The 13,610-nt window shown below is 33.8% G+C and overlaps 1 protein-coding gene across 14 annotated transcripts in view; it reads left to right on the top strand.

The window, feature by feature from the left end:
- LOC143256077 (uncharacterized) overlaps positions 1-13,610 on the top strand; it is a 135,735-nt gene that overhangs the window by 26,396 nt on the left and 95,729 nt on the right. For all 14 annotated transcript variants that reach the window (XR_013031037.1, XR_013031036.1, XM_076512812.1 and 11 more), the window contains 4 exons: positions 8,079-8,242; positions 9,280-9,361; positions 13,168-13,239; positions 13,487-13,573. Coding sequence is in view for 12 of the 14 variants with exons in the window: in XM_076512812.1 (XP_076368927.1) it covers positions 8,079-8,242; positions 9,280-9,361; positions 13,168-13,239; positions 13,487-13,573 (405 nt within the window). In the remaining 2 variants the exon portion in view is untranslated. The remainder of the gene's footprint in view (positions 1-8,078; positions 8,243-9,279; positions 9,362-13,167; positions 13,240-13,486; positions 13,574-13,610) is intronic.

The raw sequence follows: 13,610 nt of genomic DNA, 5'->3' as shown, positions 1-13,610 counted from the left end.
CATAATTCAAATGGACCTGAATGGAAGAATGAGATATGGGTTAATATGTTTCCAAACACCCCCTTCCTTCTTTCCTTTTTCCTATGTTTTGTCTTCATCTCCATTTCACTTCACTCCATCTCCCATCTTTAATTTTTCTGATATGGATTATCTTTTGTGTCCTGTCAGAGACATTTGCTGTTTTGTTGCTTGCACTACTCTCTTCCTTGGTTTCTGTTCTTGTTTGTTTATTTTTTGGAATAATTTCCTCAACTGGAACATTTCACCTGTTTTCCTCATAGATTGGATTTGCTAGCTTGTATGTCTGTTATTTTTCCCTGTTCCATGTCTGTTGTCACTTTTTCCAGGTTTTCTTCATTCAGTTAGGTAATACTACAGTTCCATTGTATCTTTTCACATTTTCTGCATAATCTGGCCATTTCATGCTCATCTATTTCCCTGTATCTTCCATTGCTATTTTGAACTCCAGAATTTCTTTTATGAGTGGGTAAGTGTTCTTTTTTCTCTTTCTTTTTAAAGAGGTAGGTTTTTATTTTGTGTTTACAGATCTTACTCTGGTGAGTGTTGCCTGGCCAGGTATATTTGTTCCTAAATTTGCAGTGTGAAGCCATTATAATCATTAATGCTTACCGTTGAGATGGGGTGTTTTGCAAGACTGTTTAAAGATTCTTCCTCATGGTGTTTTGCATTGTAATGATGGTTGTTCTGGACTGTAAACTTATAGATTAACATGAGTAAAGCAGATGGGATCACTGTTCATCCCTGATGATCTGTGCAATGTAAGTCAGTGGATCAATCTGCTTTGCAAAGTAGTGATGTGGTCACCTGTTGCACTGTCTCTGGTGCATTATTCCTCTGATATTGGAGTCAACATACTGTTTCCTTCTTTCCTTCTAGTGGAGTGTGGGAGTCTGCTATTTACCAGTTCCTAGACATTGGGGTGATGAACCATGGAGACTTCCTCTCGAATGTGCTCACTCCTACTCAGTTTAAAGTAGGATGGTGGTGTTCTGCCAGGGTAGATGACATTAATTCTTGTCCTACTGCAGACATGTTGTACAATTCCAGATGTTGCCAAGTGATAAATGATGCATTTTGCCAACATACAGTTTGCTCCTCCAGCTGAATCACCCTGCTTACTACCATGGATACTACAGTTTCCAGTAGATATGATAGTGGTTATAACTTGCTCAGCCACATAAGTCTTTGTGTGTGTGGCCAGGTTACCTTCTTCTCCCATGGACTGAGCAGTAAATTCCTAATGCCACTTTCTTGTCCACCTTCCCCCAAATGTTAGTTCCCAACAGATGTAGTGATCATGTGATGTTTTGGGCCCTTGGTATGTGGGCTCCTAGTCCCTACCAGTTCCTGTTTATGAGATGAAAAGTAGAGGATCCTTTTCTTACCTTGGGTCAGGTATCCCTATCACAGTTTGACTGTATCTCTCAGTTACATTCCAATGCATTATAGCCACTATACACCATGGGTCTCTGCATTTCATTTCCATGTTTTTCTTTATTTTACTGGGGGTCCCTCCTTTGATTCTACCTTTTTTATTACAATACATTTTCACATGGGTATAGAATATATCTGGCACAGATGATGTCTACCACAGCTATTTTGCCTTCCATTTATTTGTGCATCCCATAGTCTTCCTCTAGGTGCTTTCTAAATGGGATAATATTCTTAGTGGACCTCCCGTTAGTTCACTGGTATATTGTAGCTCTTTGTGAGAGGAGATAAGATATATTGAAGTACATATTTGACTACACTGAAAATATATCTCTGAAAAATACTTTCTTCCTCTTACATTTCCTATATGACCTCCCTACTTTTGGTGTAGGTTTTGTATTTATTGCTTAACCTCAAAGTAATTATGACTGCATGGAAGAGAGGGAGCTAGGAGTTGAGTTGCATTCCTATTGATATGAGGTTGTTGTAAGATCATTTGTATGATAGAATGCAGATGTCTCACACGAAAAGTTTTAAGTTCATAGGGAAACAGGAATTACTAACCAATAATAGATGAACATTAGATGATTGTAACATGTTGAATACTTGGTGCTTTGTACATTATATAGTCAGTGTTTTTAGGGCATGGCCAAGTGTGTTAAGGCGTGCGACTCGTAATCCAAGGGTCGCGGGTTCGAATCCCGGTCGCACCAAACATGCTCGCCCTTTCAGCCGTGGGGGTGTTATAATGTGACGGTCAATCCCACTATTCGTTGGTAAAAGAGTAGCGCAAGAGTTGGCGGTGGGTGGTGATGACTAGCTGCCTTCCCTCTAGTTTTACACTGCTAAATTAGGGACGGCTAGCGCAGATAGCCCTCGAGTAGCTTTGCTCGAAATTCAAAACAAACAAACTGTTTTTAGAGAACTAACCCCTGTATTATGTAGGAAGTGAAGGAGTGAAAAATAAATAAATACACAATGCTAGATTTTGCTACACACATCAGTAGAATATGTTAAACTTCAGTCAGGAAGAAAGTGTTGCAAAACAGGTAATAATAATAATAATAATAAAAGGTAGGGATGGCAATGCTGAAAAAGAATGTAAACAAGAATATAGGTATGACACTGCTGTACTTAAATCTTTACTACATGATTTTCAGTACTAAAATTTAATGTTGTACTGTAAATTATATACTTGTTTTTAATATTCCTGCAGTTGCAAGCTATATTTCTGACTTTGGTATGCAGTTTGTTTAGTGTGATATTATGGCTACATCAGGGTAAGCATCAGTGTAATGTAACTAAGAGCCTAGGCATTATGTACAAGGAAGAATATGTTGAGTCTATACATCTTGATTACTACATAATAATACTGACTTACTGCGAGGTCTGTCAATTTGACTGCCCTTGTAACCATTTTGCACTCCTGTATCTTACAGTGCTGATACTACCAAAATTAGTGATTTACAAAAGCAGGGATAAAGTTTTAAGAAACTCAGTTTCTGTAGTTTTGACTTTCTTGTTTAAATCCTTTTTTGTTGTATGAAAACTTCCTATATTATTATAGCTAGCTAGGTTATGTATATATTGATCTCTTGTCATCATAACATTTTAGTTGTTTTATTTATATTTTTATTATTATAATGCCAATCATCAGTAGTAATAAATAAACAAATTAGAATTAATGGATTATATCAATGATTAAACTTGTATTTGCAAAAAGTTAGCATGTTGTTTAACCATGGCTGCTGGAGTAAGAAGGTTTATATAGAAATGAGAAATAAAGCAGCAGTAACCCTTCTCAGCTCATCTTTTTTTTCATGGGAGGCAAATGACATAGGTTAGACAGACTTTTTAAATTTTACTTTCCGTTTTATTGACAAAATAAAACTGTAGATGAAATGTTCATATTTAGAATTTTGTATCAATGTTTTATTTTAACCAAAACAAATAATAAGGAAGAAATACCCAGCTGATAATCCTAATTTTAGTTTTTTCTCCATATTAATTGAAGATTTTGTTTTATTTGGAAGTAGAATTATTAAGTTTCCAATCTGTGTAGATAGAGCTTAAAACTTATCAGTGTGTGAAATAAAGCAACTATGAATCTGGGGAACTTGTACATATTCATAGCTAATATCAAGCTAAGATATACATCAAAACATCTAGTGTGTATTACTGTTTTCCAGTCTCATCAGGTTTTTTTTTTACTAACTCTTATCTTGTACAGTAAGTTTCTTGTTTTTAATTGTAATTTTTAGACTGAAAATGGTCTCATTTTTAGAAATGTGGATAAAGTAATAGTTGTTTTAAAAAATTGAGTATTTTTGACACACTTTGTTTTTCAGTAGTGTCATTCTTTTTTAAATGTTGGTGAAAACCTTCCATGATTTCTATTTTGACCTTAATAGTGCAGAAGAGGCCAGTAACTTTATTAGTACAGTTGTGCCAGGTTTGATACAGGGGCTTCTTTTTTGAAATTGTCAGCTTTCTTATTTAGCTTTACTCTTGCCTGGCATACACATCCAGTTTATGGTCTTACCTTATATTTGCTTTGGTTTCTGCCTTTCATCTGAAGATCAACCACACTACTCTGGTATTTAGTACAGCTTGCAGACCACTAGCAAATATGTTGGTGATATTGTATATTTGCAGTTGATTGCTTTTAGAAATCCAAAGGAGAGCTTGCTTTATGGTCTCCAGCTCTGTTTTTCTGCTGCTTGTGGGAAGCTTGAATGCTCCATCAGTCTTGTGCAGAATGAGATAAAGAATATATATTCAATTATTTTGGCTATGATGTTGTTAATGCTCATTATAGTCTTCAGGTAGGTGCTGACAGTTTTCTTTTTCCTGCTTCACCCTCTCTCTAACTTCTGCATTTCCCACCTAGGCAGAGTTCCACAAATTCCAGTGGCTGTAGGTCTTTATCCTACATAAGGGCATCTAATACCTGATGGTGACTAATTATCTCAGTGGTAGCTGTATAGCACCTGTCCTCCCATAACTGTTTCCTGAGACACCTTATAAGCACTTTCATTCATACCTAATTGATATTTGCAGGATCACTAGAGAATTGGATTGTCCAAATTAAGAGAGATAATAGCTAAAAATAATGCATGTTTTTTTCATGGCAAAACACTAGTGAAAAATTTTACATGGAAGTGCTGTTGGTGCTCTGCAATGCTGTCAAATATGGCTGAAGCATAGTTTGTGGCCAGTCTTAAACAAGTAGTTGTATATTTTCAATTATATCTAGCTTTGTATCATTTATAATGATCATTGATAATGTATAATCAAGGATTTACCAATAAAACTGTGCTAGATCATAAGCCATTGATATTTTTTATTTCTGTTCATTTTCAGTTCATTTGTCTTTGGCAGCTCTGGTTATCATAGAGTTAATGTGGCTATTAAAATCGAGTTGTCTGGTAGAAGATATCCTCACTTCACTATTTCTTACAGAGGGAGGGTTTGCCTGCTGAGGATGCTGGTGGTTGTGCTTATCAGCATGTTTGTAGCTTCACTAGGACTGATGACAATTCCTGTCCATTAGACCATTTGGTTACATTTTGTTTTTTATTTCAGTTTTGATACAGGTTTTCACAGATAAAGATATTCCTTCATAGAAATGTCCAAAATTAATTTACTGAAGTTAAGTGGTTTGTAATGTTCAGAATCTGTAAATGTTCCTGGCCAGGTATCTGCACTTTCCTCATTGCAAGTGTTAATCATGATTATAGCTTCTGAGGCTTACAGCATACCAACTGTGGTAAGTCAACAATATTCTACTGTTTGGAGCATTGATTTATAAACGTTTAGGGTGAAATTCTTGAAAGTTCAGTTAGCAACATTGTAAAATGTGTATTGTTGATTCTTACACTCTAGAATATTCTACAAATTTAGAGAATAGGCAAGACTTTCACAAAACATTTAACATTTTAAGTTGCTTCCGTTTTTAAGTGTATGTGTAACTAAACCAAACATCAATATTTAAAATAAATATATATTAGTAAATTCAGTTGAAATATCTGAATGGGATAAAGCTTGCAATAGTGAATATTCCATTGAGAGCTGTTATAATGTTTTTAGCAAATGTTTTTGTTGTGCTGAACTGCATTAGTCATCCCTCTGGGGCAGCATGTAGTATGAAAATAAGGCTAGTGAGATTGTACTTCTCAGTGCCTGAAAATTAAAATTGCTTGAAAAATTGATATAAAATTCAGAGCTTTCCTGATCCATGTGACATTGCCATAACATGTCACAACATTAGATTTTTGGAGTAAGTTGAACATTTAAGAATGTACCATTTCCCAGCTCAATGTTTATGCCCTGGTTTTCCTTTAATTTTTTTCCCTTTATTGTCTGTCAGGGTCTCCTGCTGAATGTATAAGATATGTTACTTTCATAGTACCCATCTCAGTGCTATTTTTTAACATATTGTTTGTAGGTAATACATTAATCATTTGCTGCTTATTTAAAATTCCTGTTTCTAATCCTGTCCATCCAACTGAAAAATAGCAGTTACATTCTAATAGGCTATTGGCCTATTATCTTCTGTTTGCCTTGTTATCCAACTTAGATCTACAAATTATAGCAGATAATGTCATGTGTACTGAGTAGGTTAACATGTTCAAGTGGAGAGTATACTTCATCACACTGTTGTTAAAAAGTGAAAGAACATGGAAATGCCTAGTAACTATATATGAGCAAAGTTGAGCAGCATAAGGTCCTGCATGAGAGAGGCTTCTCAATAGTGGACCTTGTGCTGCTCAACTTTTGCTCATAATTAGTTACTAGGCATGACCATGTTGTTTCACTTTTTGATAACAGTGTGATGAAGTATACTCTCCACTTGAACATGTTAACCTACTCAGTACATTCAACAATATCTGCTATACTTTGTAGATCTAACTTGTGTAACTTATATTATACACAACTAGGCTCCAGGTGGTTTAACACTGTGACTGATATTAGCAGTGGATTATTCCCTGTCTCATAATTAATCCAATTTGCATGAACTAGAACTAAACTCAAGCTAAACACTAGATCTTTAACTACTGTGTAGTAATGCTGTATTTATACCTGTAACTGAATGCATAATTATACTGAAGTATTTGAAATTGAAGTATAATAGTATGTATGAAAATAGCATAATTGGTAAACCTACAAAATACCTAAACTAAACACGACATACTGTACTTATACATAGCTTAATAGTTGGTAAAAGTGTAATTAATTCAGTTATTTAATATCATGTGATAAATTATCACAAATTATTAAAGCTATGAAAACCATGCACTTTATAACAGATTTAGGTGTTTCATTTTCTCCTTTTTCTTTTTCTACATTTTTATTGTATTTTCTTTGTTTATTTTTCAATATATGTGCATTTCATATGATAAACTTTATTACAGTGGAACGCCATTAAGCCGCGGACCAGAAAAGCGCGAAATCGCTTAAGCCACTGTAGCAAGTCTTGTGAGCGATGTGAGCGAGGATTATCGCGGCTCACCGCTAATTTAAGAACGTGTAAAAACGCGGCTTACGAATTTAATCCTAGCTTTATAACTTCAAGGGGATATTTAAAAAATGATTTGCTTTAATTTGGGAAATAAAATATATTACAATAGAAATCGACTGTTAATCTACCTTATCCGCTCTCTATGTCAGCTTTATGGAGGCCGCCATTGTTACCGAATCACACCTCTCCACACATTAAAGTTAATCCTCGGTAAATCCGTGAAAAAGTGATCAATAATTAAAGTATTATTTTTAATTCGATAATCCGATACAATGATCACGCAATGGCCCGGATGAGGCTCCTCGGTGGAGCTGTCGGCTTTTCAGTCACAAAGGTTTAAGCCACGGTTAAGCAAGTTGACCCCCTAAATACCGCGGCTTAACGGCGCTCCACTGTAGTTAGCTCATCTCTATGATTCATTATCCTTATCTAGTTTTTATTCTAGACTTAGCATGTGCCAAGTTTGAATTAAAGTAGGCTTAGTAAACACTATTTTTGTTGGTCACTGTGGGAAAATCAGTCTACAATCTTTGATAAGGGCGTGTAGGCCTATGTAAAAATATTGTGAAACTTTACTTCTTTACTCTGTCTTTTTGCTTTTTTAATTAAAACAGAGGAGATTTAGGTGGAGAGTAAGGACTGGAAAGTGATAAGAAAATGTGAGGATTTCACAGATTTGTTTCCTGGCAGATTTCACAATTTTTAGGTTCAGGGTGTATGAGAAGCTGCAAAATGACTTATTTTGTTAAATGAAATAATGATGTATTGTTCTAGATATTAAATGCTTTTATTTTGCTCAGAATTTACACAATTGGGCATTAAAATGTAGAGGGATGCTTGTTTTATTTATTATATATTTGTATATGATACTAGTTTACTTTTGTAACATAATGTTTAAACATACCTTTGATTAGTTATTTTGTCAATGTACAGCTTTGTTATAATGCTAAAGTAAAACTTTTAATTAACAAAAGACAATATACATAAATCTAAAGATTGAAAGTTGAATGCAAGCAAAATTCAAACTATATCATTAGATTTTTTCCTTTAGTCGATTTATCTGATGTATTTGTCTTATAATTCTGTTTTGATTTTTCTCCAAAAGAAATTAGTGAATGTAGTCATTGAACAAGAGTCACAGTTGAGTGATCCTATCAACTCTATAACTAGTGTGAACAGCCAAACACCCTTGTTGAGTTCTGAGAAGTCTCAGCTTGTTGTAGAGTTGGCTGATGCTAGGTCAAGATTGAGGAAACTTCAACAAGATTTGTGAGTTTTTATGCATCCAAATGCAGGGACAGAATTTTCAAACATTAATACATCAATTTTTGCATGTTTTGTAATGAGTGCTTAGCTGTATGTTAACATAGTATAACACTAATTGAGAGAACTGTGAAACAAATGTTTTTTTTTATATTTTGAGTGCAGTAGTTATTTTTATAGGAATATTAGTCTTAATTTTTGATCAGTTTGATAAAGAAAGTAGCACTATGTATCTGCTGAAAAAATCATGTCATTACTTATTGAGGCCCACCATGGCCAAGTGGGTTGAGGCATTCGACTTGTAATCTGAGAGTTGCGGGTTCGAATCCCCATCGCACCAAACATGCTCACCCTTTCAGCCGTGGGGGCATTATAATGTGACTATCAATCCCACTAATCGTTGGTAAAAGAGTAGCCCAAGAGTTGGCGGTGGATGGTGATGACTAGCTGTTTTCTCTCTAGTCTTACACTGCTATATTAGGTACGGTTAGCGTAGATAGCTCTTGAGTAGCTTTGCGTGAAATTAAAAAGACAACACAAACAAACATTACTTATTGCTATTTTATTTTATATTTCACAGTAGAGTTCCTGTGAAAATAGATATTCATAAGAAGTCTATGCTTGTACTTTAATTATATTAATTTGTAAAGTGGTTTAAATAAAAGGTGGGAATAACTGCTGATATGTTTGATGTTATTATTGTAAAACTAAAAAAATAATGAATCAAAAGAGCACTTCATCATGAATGAAAAACGTTTATAATGCTTTTAACAAAGAAGAGATCACTGTTGAAAGTGCTAAAGAATTTATCTCATTTTATTTAACTTCTATTATCAGTTTTTAATAAAACAGTGCAATTACAATTTAAATTATAAATGTGCTTTAGGCAACTGAAGTTAAGCTTATTTGTTTAAATTATGTTTTTATAAAAATGCTGTTTAATGTTTAAGTAGCATTTTTTAAATATTAAAATGATAAATTCATTAACTTCTGTGAATTATATCACATTTGTTTCATTATGAGTAAATTTTGTTTTGTTTCAGAGAAGAAAAAACTGAATCTGTTACAGAACTTAAAGAAGAACTACAGGATTCTAAAGATATGTCAAATAAACTGAAACAGGAGGTTAGTAGCAGAGAAAAGTACCATTTTTATAATTAACAAATGGTTCAGTGGTTAAACTATCCTTTGTATTGCCAATTTTTGTATGTTCTGCTAAAGCAGCTACATGTAAATAAAAGGGTTTTGTTGAAAAGTAATTTTTTGAAGATTTATTAATAAACAAGAAGCACTGGAATATGTTAAGTCATGAGTTTTATTAAATAGACGAATGAAATTTCAAACCTTTTACAACTTTGTGCAAAAGGTTTGTTGCCCAGTGGCACAGAGGTATGTCTGCAGACTTACAATGCTACAAACCAGGTGTCGATACCTGTGGTGGGCAGAGTATATATAGCCCATTGTATAGCTTTGTGCTTAACTAGAAAGAAAGAAGCAAAAAGCTCTGCATGCAATTCTTGATGACGAAAAACTCACTTGAAATAAAAATGCATCTCAGAATGGCTGGTATGGGTATTAACACTTTTACTGATAAGCAGAGAACAACGTTTCAACCTTCCTAGGTCATCTTCAGGTTAACAAATAGAGGGTTTGGAAACTCTCATATCAGCCATTCTGGGATACAGGTTCTGGAAGCATTCGTGATTGACAAATACCTAATACTATTAAGGATTTATCTGGCTGAGCCCCATTATTTGTTTTAATGTTATGTTTGGTCATCTTTACATTGTTTATAAAAGCTAACATTTGTTCAGCATTGTATGCATATACATGTGGAGGTTTTTGCATTGTCAGTTAGCAGTAAGCAGGTTTCTGACAAGGGACATTACTTGTGTTTACATACATAGTTATTCTTCTTCAGTAATGCCTTCTATTTGAAAATTTTTGCATACCACAAGTTTTTGACTTTTACATACCCCTCAGTTTACATGGTTTAACTAATTCACACACGTAAATCATGCAAAAATCCTCCATAAACATACATGCACCTCCCTCTATGCCATTATACCAAATTGTCACACCTTGTTTGGTAGTACTTATGTTTAGTTTGTGCTCTCTTCAAGTTTTTTTTTTACTCTATATCTTTGCATCAATTTCTTTGAAGAAGATTAGTATTTATCATACATAATATTTTGGTAAATTATTCTGAAGTGGAATTAGTTTATATTTCTAGCCAATTATGGACTTATTACTTCTTTTTGCAAACTGATTGTGTTTGGTTATTTATTTTGAAATCTGGTTTCTAAGTTACCACTTTGCTGGTTACATCTTCTATTGGCACATTTATCTAGGCTTCAGGTTGTAGTTCTTGATGGGAAAATTTTTGTTTTTACGTCACTGGGAGATTGATCTTTTAACACGCTGATCTTCATCTGGCCTTGGCTGAGGTTTGAGGACTTCACATTTTGAAAGATAAAATGTTATACTGTTATGGTTTTTGAATATTTTTACTGTTAATATTATTTGTAGGTATTTGGGTTTAATAACAGAGGTTTAGTTAGATTCGTCAATATTCATAGTCAAGTTTAGGTCTGAAGTTGGAGATTAATTCTATCCTTTGTCCTATAATATTAGATAAAGCTTAATGTGAGTGTTATTTTTTATTTACCTGTAATTCTGTTACTGATATATAGTAAATTAGTTTAACTACATTGTTTTTTTAATTGTCACATCTTGTATATATGCTATTCTCAATACACCCTTAGTTAATTTTACAATATGATGTCTATTTCCTTTTTTGAATTATTCACCTCTTGTTCTTCATATGAACTTTGTTTGCGTGAACTCCTGTAGTTACGGTATGCACACACTTCTTAACATTGTATATACTTATTGTTAGGTTAGGATCTTTCTAATTTTGAGATTAGTGATATACTTTGTCTTGCTCAGTTCACTTAAGCTTAACAAGCATCTATTACTTTCAATTTACATGTAGTTCATCTTATAGATAAATTGTTCATTAGGTTAAGTGTATTGTTTTCTTCAACACCTAACGTAATACATATTTATTTCACTACACATACACTTAAATTTACATTATATTGACGCTTCCTTTTGTAAGTCTTTCTAATTTATACTTCTTACAATTAATTTAGTTTGTTTGGACTCCTGCAGGTTGTGGTTTGCCCTACTTTCTCCTAATATTACCTGCTTTCTGCTATGACAACCAAACCCCTTTAAGATGACCTGGATTTTGTCAATTTTCTTCCACCTCATTATAGTTTGCCTTTCCAGACCTTTACTGCAGACTCTGCTAGGCCTACCTCAGCCTTTTTTTTTTGACATATTTAAAACTGTGATTTTTCCCCTCCTTCTCCAGACATTGTTTCATGATGAGCATTATTGTGTTTTTTTGGGAGAGGGTACTTGCATATCTTGACTGACACAGGCTTTGCCTTATGGTAAGCTATGACAAAATAAACCAGTTCCTCTTTGATTCTATGTGCTTAGAATCTGTTGTCTGTCTGAGGGCAGTCACCAAATAGGATTTCATGGTCACCCATTGTACTTTCACCAGTATGAACATTCCACTGTAGTATCCTCAAAGTTTTCTCCCCCAGTTTCTTCCAGTGGAGTAAGAATGAAAGTTTTACCATTTTCCAGTTTCGAGCCTGTGGAATGGTGGACCACTTAAGTATCATTGTGAATGAGGGATATACTATATAAACACTAACAATTTCATTCAGTTCAAAATAGGGCAGTGGTGTTTTGCCTGTGTAGGTGATCATATATACTTCGAAAAGGATGCCTTGTCTCTGCATGGGTTTGTCAGAGGGGATGCTGCTGTTTTAGAGTGTGCTGTCATAATGATTGGGATTCCTCATCTTACCCCCACATGGGTGTCAGTTCCTTGCAATTGAGTTTTAGATGTAGAGCTGAATTAATTAAAATAAGTCCTTGCACATGTGATCAGAGTGTCCCTGATTCCTCACTCAGTTTGTTTCAAGTGCACTACCCCAGTGTTGTGGATCATGGTGGGTGCACTTGGTAGTTGCTCCACTTCTTGTGTTATCCCTCATATAATTATACAGAAAATGTTAAAGCATTTGAGGTGGTTCCAGTCTGTGAGATACTCCATATACTGTCCTCTTGTAAGAGGGTTCTCTCTCTCAGGGGTATCCTATAGATACTTTCAAAACATGCTTCTGTCTTCTTCCTTGGATTGGTATATCTATTCAATGTGGGATTCTAGCTACTTAAGTGAGTGGGAGTAAGGTACCTTTTGTGAAGCTATAATTTTCTTACATTGAAAATATATTTCTGATAATTACACACTTCCCAACATTCCTCCCAACTGTCCATTAGTGTTTAGTTTTCTGCCTAAACTTGAAATGATAGTTATGGAGAATGGCATAAAGGGAGCCACATGAGTTGTGTGTGTGTCATGTTTATCAGTCTAGGTTTATTGCATGATACCTTACATGCATGAATTGTTTAAACCACATGAACTGAGGTGTATGTAGGAGTGAAAGACTTGTGGCATGCAAAAAACATTTGGAAATATTGGGCAGCACTAAACAACGATAGTTATGTTCGTGAGAAGAAGTAAATAACCATTGAAAATATTGTTTCAGTATAAGAAAATTATAACTTAAGTTGTATTATGGGTTTAAGTAAATTAGTATTTAAAAAAATTAAAAACAAAATTTCATATTGGGTATTTCAATTGATTTCACCCTCTCATGTTTAGTTAGATATGTTTGATTTATTTTAAGTTGTGGTAAGTTTATTGGTAAGATTTGTTTTTGTAAAATATTAATTATTTATTATCTTTTAGATTTCTAAATTATATTCTGTTCAAGACTTATGACAAAAGTTTATTTTAATAATTGCTCAGAAAATATGTATACTTGTACATATCCCTCTGGTAGAATCTCCAGCTGATTCAGAGTACACGAGCAGCCCAAGCGTATAGAGATCAAGTTGACATTCTGAAAGAAAAGGTAAGTACAATTATTCAGTTTTCTACTTGCTTGAAAACAGTCATTCACACTTATTCAAACATTTGTTTAATGCAAGATATGCACAAGTTAGAATATTAATACAAAATGAGAATGTTGTAGATAAATAAAATAGATTTCAATTGATAAAATAGATTTATTTTATAATTAGAAATCAACTAGATTTGTTTTATTGTTGGTACATCTAATAATACGTTTAATAAAATATTTTTCTTCTTGTTTGTTCTAGGTTCAAAAGGTTGATCGGCTAGAAAATGAAGTCCAAAAGTATAAAGATAAAATGACTGAATTAGAATTCTATAAAACAAGGGTTGAGGTAAAAATTATGTGATTGTAGGTTTTACATGTTCAAA

Source organism: Tachypleus tridentatus, chromosome 1, assembly GCF_004210375.1.
Source record: "Tachypleus tridentatus isolate NWPU-2018 chromosome 1, ASM421037v1, whole genome shotgun sequence".
NCBI lineage: Eukaryota > Metazoa > Arthropoda > Merostomata > Xiphosura > Limulidae > Tachypleus > Tachypleus tridentatus.
This window is presented reverse-complemented; position numbering and strand designations above follow the sequence as displayed.